Source organism: Barbus barbus, assembly GCF_936440315.1.
Source record: "Barbus barbus genome assembly, chromosome: 34".
NCBI lineage: Eukaryota > Metazoa > Chordata > Actinopteri > Cypriniformes > Cyprinidae > Barbus > Barbus barbus.
In genome coordinates this window covers 12,786,119-12,807,882 of record NC_136762.1, presented here as the reverse complement: position 1 = coordinate 12,807,882, position 21,764 = coordinate 12,786,119, and the positions used below count along the sequence as shown (strand labels likewise).

General features: G+C 37.8%; 2 protein-coding genes across 3 annotated transcripts in view; both read right to left on the bottom strand.

Moving 5' to 3' along the window:
* Nucleotides 1–2,689: 2,689 nt before the first annotated feature.
* Nucleotides 2,690–3,925, bottom strand: LOC306854626 (refilin-B-like; the record flags this gene model as incomplete). Its single annotated transcript, XM_079392791.1, has 3 exons — nucleotides 2,690–3,205; nucleotides 3,323–3,402; nucleotides 3,737–3,925. The coding sequence occupies 3 exons, from the start codon at nucleotides 3,923–3,925 to the stop codon at nucleotides 2,890–2,892; spliced, it is 585 nt and encodes a 194-aa protein (XP_079248917.1). The 3' UTR covers nucleotides 2,690–2,889.
* An 868-nt stretch (nucleotides 3,926–4,793) lies between these two features.
* LOC306853976 (vacuolar protein sorting-associated protein 53 homolog) overlaps nucleotides 4,794–21,764 on the bottom strand; it is a 28,319-nt gene continuing 11,348 nt past the window's right edge. The window contains exons 11-22 of one of the 2 annotated variants that reach the window (XM_079391718.1): nucleotides 18,402–18,543; nucleotides 18,188–18,286; nucleotides 16,984–17,078; nucleotides 15,536–15,778; nucleotides 15,005–15,152; nucleotides 14,825–14,907; nucleotides 14,636–14,714; nucleotides 13,804–13,952; nucleotides 13,630–13,699; nucleotides 13,410–13,547; nucleotides 9,227–9,331; nucleotides 4,794–6,218 (exon numbers count right to left, since the gene is read on the bottom strand). In XM_079391718.1, coding sequence (XP_079247844.1) covers nucleotides 6,045–6,218; nucleotides 9,227–9,331; nucleotides 13,410–13,547; nucleotides 13,630–13,699; nucleotides 13,804–13,952; nucleotides 14,636–14,714; nucleotides 14,825–14,907; nucleotides 15,005–15,152; nucleotides 15,536–15,778; nucleotides 16,984–17,078; nucleotides 18,188–18,286; nucleotides 18,402–18,543 — 1,525 coding nt within the window. In that variant the 3' untranslated portion in view covers nucleotides 4,794–6,044. The remainder of the gene's footprint in view (nucleotides 6,219–9,226; nucleotides 9,332–13,409; nucleotides 13,548–13,629; nucleotides 13,700–13,803; nucleotides 13,953–14,635; nucleotides 14,715–14,824; nucleotides 14,908–15,004; nucleotides 15,153–15,535; nucleotides 15,779–16,983; nucleotides 17,079–18,187; nucleotides 18,287–18,401; nucleotides 18,544–21,764) is intronic. The other variant, XM_079391719.1, reaches the window with a different exon arrangement.

Below are 21,764 nucleotides of genomic sequence, written 5' to 3'. Positions count from 1 at the left end.
GAACATAATATAATAATATAAACGTTTGTATATTTGTTATAGTTGTTTTACATTATATTGCGAAGTTGCATTATTTCGCATACGACATGCTCGATCATTTCCCTACAATATCCCGCCCCCTTCAACATCTTTGTTTGCTACAAATGCATTCGATTGGTTAATCCTCCATGCCCCGCCCACTTCAATGCTTTCGTTGGAAAGCCAAATCCTATAAAAAAAAAAAACAGAAAATAAAAACGCTTCCCATGAATTCTGCAGAGCAAAACACTGTTATAAAAACGACACGTTCCCACATTTTAAATGAAAAATTAGCCATAATGAAATTGATCAAATTTATTTATATTTCCACTAGGAAATGTATTGTATATTTCCGGTATAGTTGCCATGGATACATATTTAGTTTACAATAGTTGTAGTTGTTTCTAGTATTTAAATCAAATTAGCATATTAACTCTCTAATAAAACAACGATCAAGAAGCATAACTGTGGATCAGGAGTCAGGACACGCCAGATCAGACCATCTCATATTAATGCAGGTGGGTAGTTTAAGTCAGGACCTCAGGAATATAGGAAAGATGCTGTACAGCCACTAGTTTTTGGCATCTTCACATCACAATAATTTAACATTAACATGATCTAAATCACAGGACTTTTGACATTGTCACCTTCTCAGGTAAGAGGGTTAACCCTTGAGACACTTCAGAGGAAAACAACACTAGATGAAACCCCTATAATAGACTAAAAGCCTCTATACAGTCTAAACAAGCAACACATGAGACCATGAGAATGCTGAAGAACAAGCATGGAGGACACACATGCTCCCAGAAGACCTGGAAACAGCAAAAAGGGAGTAGACAACACAAACATTTGTCGGTATCCGTAGCTAGGCCCGACCAATATAAAAACATGCCACCAAAGACAATCATGAGCGAGTCCCAGGAGAGTCTGAGGTGGGTGGGAGTGCAGGCTGACCCCGTGGAAGAAGAAAAGAGGATTGAGATGTATAAAGCCAACAGAAGGAAGCGCTATCTGGCTGCTCAAGATCATCTCATGAAGAGCTTGGCCTGCCCTGACAGCCAGTAAAATTCTTGTATTAATGAAACTTATACATAATTGTATGTAGACTTGAAAACAATTGTCTTCATATTAAATCTGAAATAAAGGCCATATTTGTAATACTACATCTGTAAAACTTACTCACACCTCTAGGGGGCTCTCAAGAACAACAAATGAGAAGATTATTACTAGTTGCACTACTTTGTTTGAAGTAGGGTCTTTTTTTTAAGCATGATGCAAAACTGCAAACATTAAGGACAATGCACATTTGATGTGCAAAAAACACAACATGTCACTTTAAAAATGTATTTATTTCATTTTAACAGTTCATAACCATCTTAAAGGAATTTGAGTTAAAAGGATAATTTTACACAGCACAGCTACAGATTTTAAAACCAGCACTTGATCAATGACTGTGCGCAGAATTAAAGAAAATTAAAACAAGAACAAGAAATAAATAGGGAAAAGTGCCACTGATAAAAACATTTTAAACTGAAATGCTGTTATTTACATTATAATTTATTTCAAACACTGATCTACAGATACCTCAGTCTGCAGTATCAGGCACGATTGAGTTTAGTTCTAATGTTACCCCACTTCTAATTTTTCCTTCACGAGTAACAACACCGAGAACAACTTACATTACATTAAAAGAAAATATGGATAACAGCATAAGTGTCCTAATGGAGACTTACAGTAGTAAAAATATGCAGATAAGGTTAGTTTAAGATGGAGTTAATGTTTTAACCCAGATACACTCACCACCCTTGTGCAAAGACACATTAACATACCCTGTTTTTTCTGAAAACACTTTTTAGGCCCTAATATATATGAACGTAACCCAGCTCAGTTTTACAGCTCAGTGAGATTAAACCTGTTAAATAGAAACAGGTGTAAGATATGTACTGAAACTCCACCTTTGTATCGCAGCCCTAAAATGCTATTTGTGACCCTGGACCACAAAACCAGTCTTAAGTCGCTGGGGTATATTTGTAGCAATAGCCAAAATTACATTGTATGGGTCAAAATTATTGATTTTTCTTTTATTCCAAAAATCATTAGGATATTAAGTAAAGATCATGTTCCATGAAGATATTTTGTAAATTTCTTACCGTAAATATGTAAAAACTTTTGTTTAGTAGTAATATGCATTGCCAAGAACTTAATTTAAAGGCCATTTTCTCAATATTTAGATTTTTTTGCACCCTCAGATTCCAGATTTTCAAATAGTTGCATCTCGGCCAAATATTGTCCTAACAAACCATACATCAATGGAAAGCTTATTTATTCAGCTTTCAGATAATGTATAAATTTCAATTTTAAAAAAATTTACACTTAAGACTGGTTTTGTGGTCCAGGGTCACATTTTATTATTCTAATACTCAATTTATGATGGGGTAAAGAAGTTTGCTCTCTAGTAAATCACATTTCGTCCAATTATGCGTCAAAATTAAATCTAACCTTCAAAACCAATGATGGTCCGAGATCAGCGCAGAATATCTGAAACTTGAATCTCACTATTAAATAAATCAACCACATTCCTACATACAATTAAAAACCATTTCTGTACATTACTATTGAAAACTGATGGAGAAAACCCATACAAATCTCCATACACTGCTCCTAACCAAACCTTCAAACAGAGCAACACAGTTGCTTACTCTCCTTAAAACAAACTAAAACTGCACATCTGTCTAGGGATCCCCTTTCCAACTGGGAACAATTTCAGTCCGAGTTTCCTTTTTTTCCTCTTGGGACTCAATGAATGCAGGCAGTGGTTTATAATTGGTGCATATGGGGGTGTAATGCCAGGCACAGATGCCTGAGTGTCTTTCAAAGAGCAGCCTGGCAATCAGAAGCCTGCAGCTCTACAGCAGAGAAGAAGCGCTTGGTCAGCTTGTGGCCATCATATTTGAGCTGGGTGGTGTAGAAGGTCCGGGTGTGTTTGGGGTACACTATAGTGGTGCTCTGGTAGCGCTGCACCCGCTGACGGGGCTGGAACTCCAGCTGGGTCTTGTAATGTCTCCAGGTGCTCTGAGGCAGGGCCAACACCGTCTGGCTGCACATCTCCAGACCCAAACCCTTGGGCTGCAGGGTCACGTCCTGTATGAAGTGCCGATCTGAATCATAACGTACTGACGACGTGTATCTGTAAGAACACGTGTAACAAGTCAGTGCTACATCTGAACTGCACCTGCCCAGTGTAAATCACCCAAATCCAAAAATCATGCGATAGTGTTACAGTAAAAAATAAATAAAAACTCACCTTATTTCTTTCAATGGCAGAGGATGAAGTTCAATTCCTTCTCCATAGGACAATGCATGCAACTGGCGATTATTAGGAACCTGTAATTAAGATTTATTTTAAGGATTGCTTTATGAATAACTAATAAATAAACAAATCTTTATAAATTAAAAAATATTTAAGCAACATGTACAGTAAATACAAATTAAATCTTTATGCGTGTATATATATATATATATATATATATATATATATATATATATATATACAAACAGAAAAAACAAAATAAACTAAAATTGTAATATTTAAAATAAAAACAAATATTTCGCAAAAATTTTTATTTTTATTAAATTTAAATAATTTTTATATTCATTCATATAAATATTTAATGTAGCCTACTATTAAATGTCATAGATTTGCAGCAAGAAATCATACCACAGCTGTCCCTCTGTTCTCGTCTTCTGTAAGCGGGGTTCCAGCCCCGGTGCCCTGCAGTAACCAAACGCTCGGGCTCGGACTCGGAGGCAGACCGGAGTCCGGACTGTCCAGCGGCCGATCAGCTTTCAAATTCATATCCAGCGGATCATCGTCACACACATTCCGCAAGTTTAGTCTTCCCACCATTGCTTTTAAAGTTGCTCAACACTTGCGGGCTAATTCCACAAGCTCTTCAAATAATGCAGTTTAATCAAATTATGTGCAAAATTGTCGTTCTCTGTTATTCTTGCGGGCAACCCGGTTTAACGGTGACCCAGGCGGTTCGTGTAAAGCAAACCAGCTGTGTTATGCCGTGAACGACCGTCGATAATCCGTTTCGTGGCGCTGGCTCACCGCTCCCGTTTCCTCCGAGACTTTGAAACGCAGATCTGAAGAAGCTGCAAATGTGTTTGTTGTCGCCAAGTTCAAATGGATATATATATATATATATATATATATATATAAGCAAATGGAAAGCTCCCTGACTTCGCTCTTGAGCGCATTCAGTCAGGGGGTCATCGCCGGGGAAGGTAACCAAAGTTTCCCCGCTTGTCAGCCTGCCTGCATTCAAAATTGTCCACACTCAAAGACTTTCATTGTTTTACAAGCGCCAGCAAGAAGGGAGACGCCTTTAAAACTGCCTCCCACTGCTGATTGGAGTCCCAATTAGAAAGAGTCAGGAGGCCCTCCCTTTAAACACAGGCCAACTTTACAGCAAGCTTAGAAACAAGTCGAGCTAAAAATCAGAAAAGAAAAAAGAGAAAACTATCTATCCATCCATCTATCCGTCCATTCATCTATCTATCGTCCGATTATCAATCTATAGATCCACCCGTACACCCTTCCATCCATCAATTTGTCCATTCAGCTATGTATCTGTCTATACATCTATTATCCATTCATTCATTATCAATTCATCTGTTCATCCATCCATCCATTCATTCATCATCCATTCATCAGTCTATCCGTCCATTCATATATCAATCATACATAAAATGTCAAAAACAACAGTTTTGTCAAAGTCAATAGAGTCAACAGATTTTTATTGACAAGAATTTATATCTGCAGTTGATATTAAAAAGATGCTGTCCTATTCACAGAAGGCAGGAATGTTTTCATTTTAAGCAATCAACAGTATAATCACAGCAGAAATCAATGCAAATAATATTGCAATCAAACATTACAATAGCCCATCATACATCAACAAATCATACATTCATTGCAAACGCTTTAGCTTTGATATGCACTGCTGTTGAGGCCTTTTAACAAGTACAAAGCCATGTGCAGAGAATAAACAATTATGAAAAAGAGGGTGACGATGGATAAATGATTAAGATTACAGTAAGCCGATTCCAGAGTTATTAAAAGGACTATAAAATAACTTGTCAATAGACAAAAACAAAATACTTCCTATACACAAAGTGAACAGCAGATGACGCAAAGTAAAAGAATGTATCCTCAGTGTGCACACAAATATTTCTGCATTCCAATAATTTCCCATGAACTACAGTTATTGTTCGCAGAGAAAATATGTCGACCATGGGAAAGAGCGGGTGGTAAATATTTCTTCCTTACAGCTCCTGTAGGATTAAAACATCTACAATATGTTTCTTTTTTCACCTAAACCTGGGAAAGCATTTCAAAAGCCAAAACAACTGGTTTATCATTTCAGCAGGAGACAAGAAATCCCAAGCTCCTCTGTTGTGGAGCACCTGAGATCTCACTCCCCTACTCCACAGACACCTTTACCCAGAGCAACAGCCAAGGTCCACACAGCCGTTTACTGTTATAGTGAAGGGGACAATTACAAAAACGTTGGCTTTAAATCATCTTGATGTTGAAATCCCAGTAGAGAAGACTTTGTGCCAGAAAAGCAGCAGGTTACTTTTCTGAGCCACACTGCCCTCTGTTGTGCTTTAAGTGCAAGCATATTTCAGAGAAATGTGCAAAGTAAATGACACTATGGGTATTAGTGTTGTAAAGTGGAGGAAAAAAGGGGGGAAAATGGCAAAATGACTCATACATGCCAGTAATGTGTTGAGGTTCAGGAAAGGACTTGAATCATAAGGCTCATAGTGATGCAAGTCATAAAAGCCACAAAGTTAAACCATGATTTGTCAGAGAACATACAGAAGACATAGCAGTACTATTTACACACCACTTTCAGCATGTTAAAACTGGAGTGGAGACATGTTGTCAGGCCGTACTAAATATCCAGACAGAGCGCTCACATTAGTATATTGATGGGAATGAAGTTCCTTCTGATTTACTGAATCCTCTTTTTGATCAGCTTTTCCAGTTTGCGGATACGGGAAGATTCTTGCTCAGGGGTGGGGGCACTGAAGGACAATGATGGGCCACCGTCTGGCCCTGATGGCGGATTAGACAACCTCTGTCTGAACAGCTCCAGCATGGTGCTCTGCTCACTCCGCTTCAGACCCTATAGATTGAGAGGGGAAAGAGGTAGACACTTTTGACCAATGAAGTCATTTTGATTCTCTGATAAATCAGTTAGACCTGACCCGAATCAACAGAATGATCTGCTCACAAATTGGGCATATAATTTATTCACCAAATTCAAAATCAAATATTAAATTACACGCACACACAATATTTCAGTACTGTTTTATTTATCTGAAATGGAAAGCCCTAACCCTAACCTAACATTATACATTATCATTCAAAAGTTCAGGGTCAGGAAAGAGTTCATTTTTTCTTGTAACATTTCAAAAAGTGAAATTTTCACATATTTTAAGATTCATCACATGTAAAGTAAAACATTTCAAAAGTTTTTTTGTTTTAACTTTGATGATTAGAGTTTACAGCTCATGAAAGTCAAAAATTAAGTATCTCAAAATATTAGAATATTTCCTAAGATCAATCAAAAAAAGGATTTGCAAAACAGAAAAGTTCAAGTGCTTTAAAGTATGTTCATTTATGCACTCAATGCTTGGTCGGGGCTCCTTTAGCACAAACTCCAGCATCAGTGAGGTGTGGCATGGAAGCGATCAGCCTGTGGCTCTGCTGAGGCACTATTGAGCCTTCAGCTCATCTGTATTGTTGGATCCACTGTTTCTCACCTTTTCCGTGAAAATATCCCATAGATTCCATATGGGGTTATAATATCATGGTCAGCAAAGCACTTGGAAGTGGTTTTGGCACTGTGGGCAGGTTCTAAAGTCCTGCTGGAAAAGGAAATCAGCATCTCCATAAAGCTTGTCAGCAGATGGAAGCATAAAGTGCTCCAAAATCTCCTGGTAGATGGCTGCATTGACTTTGGACTTGATAAAACACAATGGACCAACACCAGCAGACGTCACGGCACCCCAAATCATCACTGACTTCGAAAACTTCACACTGGACTTCAAGCAGCTTGGATTCTGTGCCTCTACAGTGTTCCTCCAGACTCCAGACCTTGATGTTTTTACTGAAAATTTACTTTTATCTGAAAAGAGGACTTTGGACCACTGAGCAACAGTCCAGTTCTTTTTCTCCGTAGCCCAGGTAAGATGCTTCTGACGGTGTCTCTGGTTCAGAAGTGGCTTGGTAGCCCTTTTCCTGAAGACGTCTGAACATGGAGACTCTTGATGTACTGACTCCAGCTTCAGTCCACTCCTTGTGAAGCTCTCCCAAGTGTTTGAATCAGCTTTGCTTGACAGTATTCTCAAGCTTGCAGTCATCCCTGTTGCTTGTGCACATTTTCCTACCCAATTTCTTCCTTCCAGTCAACTTTGCATTTAATATGCTTTGATACAGCACTCTGTAAACAGCCACCCTTCTTTGTGGAGGGTGTCAATGATCGTCTTCTGGATCATTGCCAAGTCAGCAGTGTTCCCCATTATTGTGGTTTCAAAGAACAAGAGATACCCAGAATTTATACTGTATGGATGGTCATTTATTGAAACTTAAAGTCTGTGTAAAGAGAATTCTTAGAATTGTTTCTAAACACATTACAAATGTTAGAAATGTATTGCTGAAACACATTACAAAGACTTTGAACTATGTAGTACTTAATTGTGAAGTTAAACCGTTTTTCACCAATTTTGTGTTCAGGATTTTTTGGGCGGGGCTAAAACCCCTAACACTATAATAACTACGCTGAGAGGTCAAGTTCTTAGTTTGTCTTTTTGAATGTCTGTGATGTTAGATATACAGATTATGGGCAGTGACGGTTCTAGGGTGAATGGATACCCGGGTCTTAGCCCAGAGACATCAATATGTGGCAGAATACACACAATTTAAAAACATGGAGCGTTTACAATTCACATCTAGAAACGCGAGCTGTACTGCTTTCTCTTCTTTCAAAGCGCACCGGAGCTTGCGCTCTCGTGGAGTTTGCCGTTGCTAAGCAACCATGAACCGCGCTCACCTTGACGACGAGAAGGTTTCAACTCACTGCAGCACTGATGCGCGTCTAAAATTAAATAATGAACTTGCACGCTCAAACATGTATGGCTGTATAAATCCAATTAAGCTACTAGAGGTAGTATCAGTAGCATCCGTTCAGGTTTTAGCGGCCGCTTTCCCGCGAGTGGGCGTGGTTTCAGCGTTTGAGAGCAGAGAGTCCTGCTTATTTTTCAAAGATTTTGATAACTTATTTTACTTACTTTGCATTTTTTTTTTATCATTCAAATTTGGCTGGGTGGTTAATAACACATTTTTCTGTTGTGTGACAAACTCAGAACACATTTTAATATCACTTTACACAGACTTTAAGATTCAAGATTTTTTATTTGTCACATACACAATTATACAGAGTATAACCAGCAGTGAAATATAGGTCAGGTCCGCTCCAAGGACAGTGCAATTATATAGAATACAAATATTAAGAGAATAAAATAAAAGATAAAAAAATATAGATATAAATATAAATGTGCAGGCCAGTATGTTGTTGACTTAAATAGTAATAAAGAGGAATGTGCAAAAAAGTTGTACAGGGTATTTAAATAGCAGCAATATGAGGTAGAGAAAAATTATGAGTAGCTTATTCATATATTGATATTTACATGGAGTCGTGAGATGTTAGGACACAGAGTTAGAGTTTAGGAGTTTTAGGACTTTAAATGTAAATATTCCAATATTTTCAGATACCGATTTTTGACTTTCATTAGCTGTAAGCTCTAATCATCAAAATTAAAACAAAAAACTTTTGAAGTGTTTTACTTTACATGTAATCTAAAATATATGAAAGTTTCATTTTTTGAAATAAGTTACAAGAAAAAAATGAACTTTTTCACCATATTCTAATTTTCTGAGATGCACCTGTATATTATGAAAAAAAAGAAGTTATTTTGAATGTGATTTATTGCTATTAATCGATCTGACTGCACTAATATATATGATTTTAACAATTTTAAAACAACTTTTATGTGGGAACCCTGATTTACTGGTGATGAGATCTCATGAAATATGAGGACGATTTCCCTGATGCAAATAAAACAAACTTACCTTCAGATCTAGAATCTTCTGGAACGTCTCAGGATTGCTGTCAGCAAGGAGCTTGATGTAGTTGTCCACAAAGACCACAGACGGTTCATGAGGGGCCATGACCACCTAAGAGGTAAGGAGAAACAAGTCATCTAAACTCCAGCTGGGTTCTCCAAACTCTCAAAAATGAAACATTACCACATGAGACCCACCGCTCTGGGAACAGGAGACAAGAAAATACAACGATCTGATAGATAAAACACTAAACAAAAGACAAAAACTTGAAGTGTCTATTTTTAACAGCGTAATTACTCTATGCTTGAATGAAGCTGAATTAGCCTCACCGGTAATTTTTTGTGGGGTATAATGAGTCTCAATTGAGCAGTAAAAAGAGGTTAAATGGGGTACAGGCCTGCATTGTGAATCTGTTCCTTTTCCCTCCAAGGGTGGGAGAAAAAAAAAAAAGTGTTTAACTGTATATCTTGCAACTATTTAGATTTGTAAGAGGGCAGAAGAACGCATGGCTGACAGATACGACTGGGGGGGGGGGGGGGTATTTTAATCAGCATCCTGTGCAACATTTCCCTTTATACAATACCCATTATTCTTTCTTTTCCTTTTACTCTCAGTACCTGAAGGCATAAGACAGGATATGTGGATAAGGGTCAAAGCAAAGTGGGACACGGAACACTTTGGATGGTCTTGAATTCTGAACGTTCCTTCCTTACCACAGAGTGATTTACTTAGCGACCGTCCTGGAGACAGGCCAAGGAAAAGCCTTGAGGAGGCTTGTTGTAGTTACCTCGTAAATGAGAAAGAAAGAATAGAGAAAACGAGAGGAGGTGGAGAATGCCTTCCTTTCCGTTCATTTCCAAAAGAGCCACAATGGGGGGGGGGGGGGGGGGGGGGGGTAAGAGGGAGACAGGCAAGAAAGAAAAAAAAAAAAAAAAAGAAGACTGTGGAAAACAGCCACGTCTCACAGGCAGCAGCAGCAGCATGCTTGGCTCGCGCTGCCTCCTTCAGCTTCACATCTCTCTGAGGTTTGGGCCCTAGGATGGGCAGGAACCCATTCCCAGCCAAGGAAAGAGAGAAAAAGTGAAGACATCTTTAAAAGATTACTCTCCGCGTTTACCCTGTAATGAGCGTCATGTGGACAGCCAAGCCATCACCAGCAATGAAGGTCCCATTTCACCCATAAACTGCTTAATGGGTGTCGCACTTGACTGATGTAATTCACCAACGATTAAGAAACAACGATGACAAAGCGAGACTGAGGTGGCAAACGGCTGTGCTATTATAAGTGAAGTGAAGTACTGCCAAGTATGGTGACCCATACTCGGAATTCGTGCTCTGCATTTAACCCATCCAACGTGCACCCACACAGCAGTGAACACACACACACCGTGAACATACACCCGGAGCAGTGGGCAGCCATTTATGCTGCAGCGCCCGGGGAGCAGTTGGGGGTTCGGTGCCTTGCTCAAGGGCACCTCAGTCGTGGTATTGAGGGTGGAGAGAGCGCTGGACATTCACTCCCCCCCTACAATCCCTGCCGGCCCGAGACTCGAACCCGCAACCTTTGGATTACAAGTCCAACTCTCTAACCATTAGGCCACGACTTCCCTTATTCCACTAATCAGAACAAAAAATAACCCATGCGGATTTGTTTGGCCACATGGCAGCAGAAGCCTTGATGTTAAGGAGTGTACTGAAGTATGAATAGCTCTTCCAGGAACCGCAGAGCAAAATGCTGATGAAGATGTATGTAATTACCTGAGAGGCACCTGGGGCCCAACAAAGCCAAACATTAAATACTAAACAGATTTTAAAGACCCACCATATGCAAGTCAAGATCAAGGATGGGTTTCTTAAGCAGACCTTCAAGTGTCAATGAATGGCTGCTGGTCATGAGTTCATCAAATTTGAGTTGTATTGTCAAATTTGGCTGCTGAAGTTATGGTCAGATCAATTAGGGCTTATTTAGAGAGAAACAAAGCACAAAGATAACTCTTTGAGAACTTGGCCATTAAAGGGATAGTTCACCTAAAATCAATTACTCACCCATTAGACTTTCATTCATCTTTGAAACACAAATGAATATATTTTTAAGGAAACCTTAGAGGTTTCCTGTTCCACCAATTAAAGTTTACTAATGAATCCAAATTAATGTAGGCTTTTATTCACATATAAATATTGATCAACACACATGCATAGAGCTCATCGAATATAGTAAACAGAAGCTGAAATGTGCTTGCACGATACACGAGAACCAAAGTAATTTGTTCTTCTGTGAGAACCAATGAGGTTTATTCTTGACCATCAAGTAAATAGCCTTATTTATGGCATTAAAAATATATTCATTTGTGTTTCAAAGATGGACAAAAGTCTTATGGGTTTGGAAAAACTTGAAGGTGAATAACTGAAGATAGAATTTTTATTTTTAGGTGAACTATCGCTTTAAGTTGATTAGTTTTTTAAAGCCACGCCAGTTTCCTTAGCTATTTCGATGGCGAGCAACAAGTTGAAATAGTATGAAAGAGCAAATCAAAAACCTATATAAAGTTGCTCTTGATAAAAACTTTAAAAAGGATTCATGTTTGACTTTCTTCAAAAGTTTTTACAGAGTAATATCATTTCCTAAGAGAACTTGAATCAGCACAATTTACTAAAAAAAAATATTAGTTGATATTGGACTCTAGCATTAAGAGCATGATCTATTTCTTTAAGACTTTTCAAAGTGGCCCATGTTTTCTTATAGTGTTTTTCGTCCTTCCTAAATGATCTTTGCATGATCTTGCACAATTAAAGCTGAACCCAGTTTGTGCATTAGGTGGATTAAGGCTGAATTCCAAGCAGTTAAAAGACCAGAAGCAGGAAAGCCCCGGAGAGTCTAATAAAAGCCTGTGGAGCATGTGCATGGCTGGAGATAGGGGTCAGGGAGAAGAAGGTGGGTGGAAGATCCACAGAGGCACAAGCCATCCATTCCTCCTGTTGTATTTGATAGCTCAAACGTCCAACCAGAACATCTGTCTACACATAATATTAAAGGGGACATTTCATGGAAAACATGACTTTTCTTTTGCTTCTGAATTTATGTAGACATACTCTATTGTTCAAAACTACATTTGTCAGCCTTCCTGGACCATTTATGAAAACTAGATGCATAATTGGATGAAAAATCATCATTCACCCCAAGTTTTATTCAATATTTATTTTATTCAATGAACAATATTCATCCCTGCACTTTTTGGGTGACAATATTTTTTATCTTAAAAGGGGTTTAAGTCCTGTTCACACCAAGATGAGCATTTGATGCAAAAATCTGGTGCGATAAATATTTTAATTAGACTAAATGGATTTTAATGCATCTATTCAGACAGATATGAACATATGCATGCCATCAATGCAACAGATTTTTATGGAAAGGTGTTTTCACCTCTTTTCCATCGCTTTAAGAAGAGAAAAATAGCCAATCAATAGGATTCAGCCTTTTGGTCATGTTCCTGGAGACGCAGCTGTCACACAAAACTACAACTACGAACAGACTGTTTCACTAATTGACAATGAACTATGACAATGAATAATTGACAATCTTTGTTGTCTCTGTACTGTTGTATTTAAGGTTGTTTGATAAACGTCATCATGAAAGAATCTCAAATTTGAACAGCTGTTTGAAAAGTTGTATATACTATTTGACTTTGTTTCTCCTCCATGACAAGCAGGTGTCAAAAAAAGAAAGGTGAACAGCATTTTTGTACCAGGGTAACCAGGGTTTTCCTGCTTTAGTGCCACCTACTGTCAGAGAGTGAAATTAATTTGTAGTTAGAAAAAACTTCAGATAGAAAAATATTATAAAAAGTGGACAAGTCTGAACCCCTCTGTATGCTACAATTCTATAAGCAAATATAAGTAGAGATCTAGAGTATGAGTGAGGATTATTAAACTGTGGATGGCTAAAGGCTGCAGGCAGGAAAGCCAAGGCATGTGAGCACTTCCTGTCTCTAAGAGAGAGCTCATTAAACCAGACGCACACAGCTTAGTAAATAAATCCAACCAAATGCTGCACCATGCAGAGCTTTATGAGCAGCTGATCATTAAAGACTTTCCTGTATTGAGCTTCTCATCAGGGAGGCCTGTTTAAAACAGAATCGGGTGAGTGAATTCTCAAATGTTTAATGGCCGTGAATGTACGTAAGCTTCCCACCTTGAGGATCATCTCCGCTCGAGTCATTCCTTTAACCACTATTTTGGTGTAGCTGGCCGGGGCTTTACGGACCACCTGAGAGCCAATGGAAGGGAGGTCTAGAAGAACGGTCTTGAGGGAATGCGTGTCCAGGAGTAACTGTTCAGAAGAAAGAAAATAAGGTCATGTGTTCTGAAGGTCCATGAAACCCAAACATCCCAGTGTCTGAATCTTTACCTACCTGCTCTGCTCCAACCATGCTGATTGGCTTACACCTGAACAGGTGGTTGATGAACTTTGGAATGAAGGAGCTGAAACAAATGGATGAAAGTACAACAGTCAGTAGGAGTTTAGCAAACGCTGTGTTATGAAAGAGCTTTTGTTGCACTGATTAGTGAGTGGCTGCAGTACTGACTTGGTGAACTTAATGCAGAATTGGGTGAAGTATTTACGGGTGGAGGCCAGGTTGTCTCTAATGATGGGCACATTTTGTTTGATGTGCATGATTACAGAGGTCACATATGGGCTTTGGTCTCCCACATGTTCCACACTCTGCCATGGCATCTGTACAAACATACACAAAGTCAACTTCAAGGCTAGTATAAATCCTGAAGACACTGTCAAACGTTACTGTGAACTAAAACTAAAATTATTAAAAACTGAAATAAGTGGAAATAAAAAAACAAATATTATATGGAAAACACAAAATGACAACACTGGAAACTAGAATAATAATTTTAAAAAAAAGTATGTTGAAGCACTAAAATTACTAAACGTAAACTAAAATAAAAGTTAAGGCTAAACAAAATCATAAACTAATAAAAGCACATCTGAAATTTAAATAAAAGCATAAAATATAAAAATAAATTACAAAACATTCTGCCTGATACTGATAAGCCAAATTATTTTCATGTTATGGCCGATAACCGATAAATAGCCGATATCAAAATTATTTGTATTATTTTGTAAAAATATTTTTTAAATAATCATTTAGGCATCACAACATTCTAATGTAGAATATGGAAATGGATAATCATTTTGAGATTTGCTAAATATTACACTGAACATTCTTATTAAAATATTAGTGTTATAGATTAACTTTAAGTGAGTTTTAGATAAAAGCAAATGTGATTTAAAACTTAAAAATCCAGGAAATGAGAATCTCACTTAAAATATATCAGCAGGTATGATAAATTAAACTATCAAAACTTTAATATCTGATAACTGCTTTGGTACTGATAGAGTACCTTGCTCATAGCTGTGAGGGCTGGATCACATGCAGCGTCCAGGTCCTGAACCAAGAGCTGGATACTGTTTGAGATAACCCTGCCAAACAGAGAGATTCATGGGAACATTTCTTAATTACTAGTAATTAATTTCCTTGGGCAAATATGTTTTTACTTAGCATTGAGGGTCAATTAGTGTGACGTATTTACGTGCTAAAGGTGTCCATCTCCCCAGTTAAGTTGATTCTCTCCATTAGGGACTTGTCCACCTTCTCCTTGAGCTTATCCTCCAGCTGTGGACATGATATAGGACATTTGCATTATTTAAAAAAAAAAAAAAAAAAAACTATTAATTTGTACCATGTGAATGAAGCATGTGTGGTGGGTCACCTGCTGCGTGGTAGCCAGGCAGTATTCAGCTGTGCTTAAGATGCTGCAAATAAGACACAGCTCTTCCATTGTAAACTTGGCCACTTCTGATCCCTCTTTCTCCTTCAGCAGGCTGCTGATGGTTAGACCACCACTATTGGTGCTGGTCCTGCATGCAAACATGCACAAACATAGTTACCAAAGCACCCTAACTCAACCCTCCGGCCCTCCCGCTAAAAGAAACACAAGAAAGACTGCATGGAAACCACAAGACAGCTTCTCCAAAACAAAGATCTTTTTTGAAACTCCCAAAGACAATACGGGGTAAACCACACAACGCGACGGGTGGGGATTTTTCTTCCTTTGAAGAGTGGCAGAGAGAAACCCCACAAATGCGACCACACAGAGACGACCATTCACTCTCCTCTCCAGCATCACCACAGAATAACACCCCAAATAAAAGCCCCAGTGACTAGGAGGATTAAACTTTAACTATAAAAAGGGAGAAAGTAAAAAAAAAAAAAAAAGGAGCAGTCAGGTGGCTCGACTCACTTTGGTAGGTTCCCAGAGAGGATCTTCCAGGCATACTCGCGCAGATACTTCTGGAAGATCGTGGACAGAGCAATCATGGGCTCTCCGGTGCTCAATTGTGAGCACTGGACCATACACTTCTTGTAGTAAACGAAGAGATCTGCACAGCTGGGGAGCACAGCGCCTCCCTCATCTGTACCTGATTTAGGGGGACCCTGTGCCCGGAAATCAGCAACAAAACGGTCGATCAGCTCGCCAAGATTTCTAAGACAGAAAACAAAAAGATTAATGATAGTAGGCCTAGATGGAATTCGCAGACTTTAGCCGCATTTCCTGCACTATTTGGGGTAAAATCTTCATAATTCTGTGAAATGGATTTAAACATGGCAAAAAAAAAAAAACATTATACAGAACTTTAAAAAAAATAATAATGCAAGATTTTAAATGGTCATTTTATTTTATTATTTTATTAATTCATTTATAAATCTGTGGTCATTATTTATTTTATTATCAAAAGACACCTGGATGGGTTAAGTTCTAGATGTTATGAATGTGTTCAGTAGTGCTTAGTTTCAACATTAAAACTAATTTGCAAACCATTTGCAAGGTTGACCTTTTTAGGGGAATAAAGTATTTAAATTAAGAAATTATTTAAATTTAAATTAAAATATAATAAAATAAAATAAATATCTGCAAAGTTTTTGGGGAACCCATTTGAAGGACACTGTTTTTGTTGGAAAAACTACTAAAAATATTTTCAAAAAAAAAAAAAAAAAAAAACTTGGTAACAGTTTGTCAAATTAGCAGTCAAATTTGCAAAAATATATATAAACACAAAAACAAAGTGAAAGCTAACTATAGAAAGCTAACACATATCTAACTATGACTGAAATCTCAATGTGTTAAACTTGCTTTGAACAGCAATGTATTGTCAGGTCAGTAAATAGGCCATCTCTCTCAGCACCGTAATCAGATAAATGCTAACCCCAAGAAAAGAATGTGGACACTCTCATGCCAGGCAGGTCAGCGTGAACTGGTATAATGCAAGCCATTGTTAACAGAAAGGTCATTCTGCTTTAGGCAGTGCCAACGGAGTGTTACATGGGCCAGAGAAGGGTCTGTACAAGAAGCCCTTTTCTTGGAAGCCTCGTGGGTTTAGAGAGAGGGTAAGCAGGAAAACGAGAGGTAAAGAATGAGAAAAGACAAGTAAAGAAAGAAATCAGCTGCTGTTTTCAGGCTGTCTGCAGCATGTGTGGTTAACGGCTAATGGGAACCATTTTTGCCTCAGTGGCGAGGCGGAGAGAGTCAGACAAGGGAACTACTAAAAAGGGGGGTACAAGAAAGGGAAGATCACAAACCAAGTGCATCAAAAATGGGGGTTGGTGAGGAGGACCCTTAAATGACTGGACTTCTTATTGTGTGACTCATTTGATATGATTGTGCACAATGTTAAAGCAAATTCCACTCACTTATCCTGCGACTCGATGTAAACGTAGAGATGAGGCTCAAAGCACTTGGACACAATGCCGTGGAAGGGATTGTCTGGAGCCTTCGGCTTCTTTGGCTGTAAAGAGCAAAATATAATGTATGTAAATAATCAAATTATGATTATCAAATAATGTAGACCCTCTGCCTACATTAGAAACTTCAGTTGTAGCGTCGCAAAACTGAAGTTGAGCCACTGATGTCACATGGACTGTTTTACCGATGTATTTACTACGTTTCTGGACCTGGGAACATTTCAGTTGCGTTGCTGTCTATAGAGGGTCAGATAGCTCTCAGATTTCATCAAAAATATCTTAATTTGTGTTCCGAAGATGAACGAAGGCCTTACGGGTTTGGAACGACATGAGGGTGAGTAATTAATGACATAATTTTCATTTTGGGGTGAACTAACCCTTTAAAGTTAAACAAAAAATGAAATAAGACTACAGAAAATACTAAAAATCAGTTTGATAAAATAAGATGAAAAAATAAATATATTATTTTTTTCTAATGTCTGTATATTTTTGTTCATTTTTATAAACTGAATGAAAATGGGAAATGTTGCCTTTGCAGCCAGATAAAATAAAGTGAGTTTAAGTATATATTTTTTATTTTATTTTATTTCCATTTATGTTTATTTTATTTCAAATAATGAAAATGCTTTTTCTGGTTTTAGTTTTACTTAACGATAATAAGCCTAACATGTGCTACAGTCGCACCAGTGTGATGGAGAAAGTAGAAGGAAATTCAATTGCGAAACACCACAGTGATAACGGTGGACTTCTGAGGAACCCAAATCATCAGAAATGTTCTTACAACGCCTGATACTGAGACCATCATTGCGAATTTGAAGATAAAAGGAAATAAGTATGCAATAACTGAGCCAAAGTCAAGCTGTTATATTAAAGTATACGTTAAGAGTTTGATAGAAGGCAAATAAAACTTGTAAATACACGGTGCCTTGAATGTTTTCATTAAACATCAATTCCAGAGAATATGCGCCTGATCCAGGCCATAGTTCAGATGAGAGTCAAATCAAACTACATTAGAAAGAAATGTAAATTGCATGTTGGAATGGCACCAAATGCGGTATCAATTTCTATCAGAAGATGGGTGGAGTAGACTGCATATGGTACAAATGTGGTCATTCCTCCATAACAGAGTGCAAACAAAGCTAAGCAGCCTCACTCTATCCAAATCATCATCCTTTTCCGATACGTTGTCCTCTCCTGACTCGTCTTCCAAAAAGGGGTTTGTTGGTTCTAAAGGCATCTCAGGTTTTTTCTGCTGAGAAAGCAAAGGAAACACAGACAAACATCACACAAAAGCCAGATTACCAGAATGTTCACGCCCCAGTAAAATCCTTTTGTGTTCGCCTGCAAACAGGCAAGTATGGCCTCACCCCAGGCCCGTCGTTTAAGGTGCAGCCCGAGAAGCGCTTAGCCAGCAGTCCCTCGAAATTGGTGGTCCTCTGAATAGCAAAGAGCAAAAGCTTGACCTCGATCTCCCTGGCACGGGTTCGCATCAGCTTGGCCAGATGCGTTCTGATGAGCACACAAAACACAGACATAGACTAAAGGTTGTGAGCGAAACCTAACGTGCCAAGAAGGACTAAGTCTTCAGGTCAATGATTTTATAGGCCAGTGTGTGCAGATGCCTGGTTTGGCTGTTAAAAGAAACCACAATGGATCAGTGTTGTATTCAAAAGACAAGATCCAGTTACTGTCAGCTTGAAAAAGAATGCGGCCTACGGAGGGAGAAGATGGTGGTGTGGTGTATCCATTTTTACATAAAGCTTTGTCAAAAAAGAGAAATATATTAGATCGGATTACAGCGGACCTCAAACATTCTTTCCAGGCACTGAGGGTTTGGTAATGACTCTCTTGAGAGGAATTCGACTATAGAAAACACACATACACACACATAGCCTACTTTAGATTGTCAATACCACTACTGAAATCCCAGACATGTAACCAGTTCCTTTCCATCTAATCATTCATGTCATACTGCGCACAATTATGTCTTTTGCTAAATCATGCCATATTTGTGTGCTGCCTAATGTCTAGTCTTCCGAGCTAACCACTAAATGCACATGTAAAGCCCAGGTGTATTTTCTCTATGGGGTAATGGAGATAATGAGGATTTATGGTACACTCACATCATGTCGGAATTACCGTAATTACAACTCTACTCAGAGCTGCTCATGTCTCCAGACTCAAAAATTATTTGTTTCTATGGCAGCACTCATTACGCAAAAATGTATCCTGGCTTACATATGTCTGGCTTTGTTACTGAAGACAGTAAAATATATAAATCACCATAAATGCTACAACTCAGTAGGGCTGCAACAACGAATCGATTAAATCGATAAAAATCGATTACTAAAAGAGTTGGCAACGAATTTCATAATCGATTCGTTGTGTCGCGCGACGCGGAGACGTTTGATTATTAAAAAAAAAAAACTTTAGTTGAGCGCGGAGCGAACACACTCGGTCTCTCTCGCGCACGGGTGCTAGCAGAGTTCGGCGCCTCATAGACAGGGCGGAGCTAAAATAAAAAACGAGCGGAGGTAGAGGAAAGATACATGGGAGGCAGAGAAATCCGTGCGACCCAAGTCATCCAAGGTGTGGAAGCATTTCACACTAAATAAACATAAAAAGTGTGTTAACTGCAATGCAAAGTGTCTGAACAAAGTAAGTGTGTGTGTGTGTGTGTGTGTGCATCTGCGAGTGTGTGCGCCTGCAGTGTAGTGTAGAGAACAAGTTCTGACATTCAAACAAATCCTGTTAAATTTTCTGATTTGTATTGTTCTTTATTTTTTATAAATTATTTATTGTTCTGCAGGTGCGTGTCTACGTCGTTAGGTGCCCCCCCCCTACCAGATGTCTTGCGATAGGCTTGTTTTTAGTAAATTTCTAACTGCATCTGGCGTATCTTGGCATGTGTAGTCAGCTACCTAGGGCCGCTTACTTCTCTTCTTTATTAATTTTAGGCATTTTAGGGTGATCTAAATGACAAATGTCGAGAGCGCATAATGTTACGCGATCATGTAATGCGCGAGCACGCATCTATCCACTCGCAAGCGGATTTCCTTCACTCGCACAAAACTGGACGTGTGCTTTTAAATCTACATTGTTCTTTTATGAATTGGCTCGGGTCTCACTCAGATATTGTGTGTATGCTCAAACGTTATCCTCGCATCACTGAAGACCAGAAAAGCTTTTTTTTTCTAATTCAAGTGAAGAGTAGGCTTTTCTCACTTCTCTAGTTATTAATTTTATTAATACTTATTTTAGTTAAGTGCTTAAATTGTAAATATGCATTTATAAAATTATTTTATGTAGTGCATTTGTATTTTGTTGTTTTTGTATATAGTTATAGAAGCATATCAACCAGGTTCCAGAAATAATCACTAAGGCTGCTTCTGAAATAAGTGGGGGTGCTCTCTTAATGCACATTTTCACATATTTTGTCCCTTCTATTGCTATCAATATGCTGATACTTCAAGAGCGAATCCTGCATAAATATGCAGATGTCATTCCGAAAACTTTGTAACACGTGTGTGTGTGGGCAAAAAACAAAGTTCTACATTTTAAATGGATTGCCTAGAAAGCTTGCAAAGAGCGCTCATAACCAATAAAGCTGTCACTCTTTGTTCATCGCGATCTCACAAAGTTCTGTGAGGACCAATGAATCTCACACTGTGCAATTAATAGCCTATATAATATAGGCCTATTAACAATCATGTATCCAACCCCTCCCCCCGGCCACCCTCTTTTGAGGCAGTGCCCCAGACTGGCCCCCCCATTTAAAATGCTCTAGACACGCACCCTGTTGTTCTGGCAGCTCAGGTGGCACTTTATTAAAAAAAAAAAAAGTCTATATATTTGGCAGATATAAAGCATACATGTGTATGTTTTTTGTGTTAGTCCATTTTATTTTTATTTTATTTTATTATTATTATAACAGCTCTGGGATGTTCAAGGAGCAATGTGTTTGTGCACTTTCTAAATATTTTAGTTCTGTTTTTGAATAAAGGGTTGGAAATGAATGCCTTGTTTTTGGGTTTTTTATCCGATTCATCGATTAATCGAAAATATAATCGACAGATTAATCGATTATTAAAATAATCGTTAGTTGCAGCCCTACAACTCAGTATTTCTCCTTTTAACTTTAAAAAACAGAAAAATTTGAGGGAAATTTTTTAAATGTAGAGCTAGCAATATACACTTCTGTTCAAAAGTTTGAAGTCGGGTACAATTGTTAATTAATATATATATATATATATATATATATATATATATATATATATATATATATATATATATTTTATTTTTAATTAAAAAAAAAATAAATTACATTCAATACATGTGAGAGGATTAAGTATATAAAAGTAATAATACTAATAAAATACAATTATAATATATAATACATACAGATATAACCATTTTAAATGTTTTTGAAAGAAGTCTCTTAGTCTAACCAAGGATGCATTTATTCGATCAAAACTCCAGTAAAAACAGTAATATTGTATTACTGAAATATTATTACAATTATTATATTATTAATTTCTTTCAGACAAAAATAAAAATCTTACTGTACTCAAAGTTGAACAGAAGGGTAACCATCTTTAGTTAAAAATATTTTGGAAGCTTTCATAGCTTTTGCTTTTTAAGCTTTCATAGAATGTTTGTGTAATTAGAAGATCAATTCTAGTTATTTTTACATACAAGTTGTGAATTTCTTACATGAAAAATCTGAATAA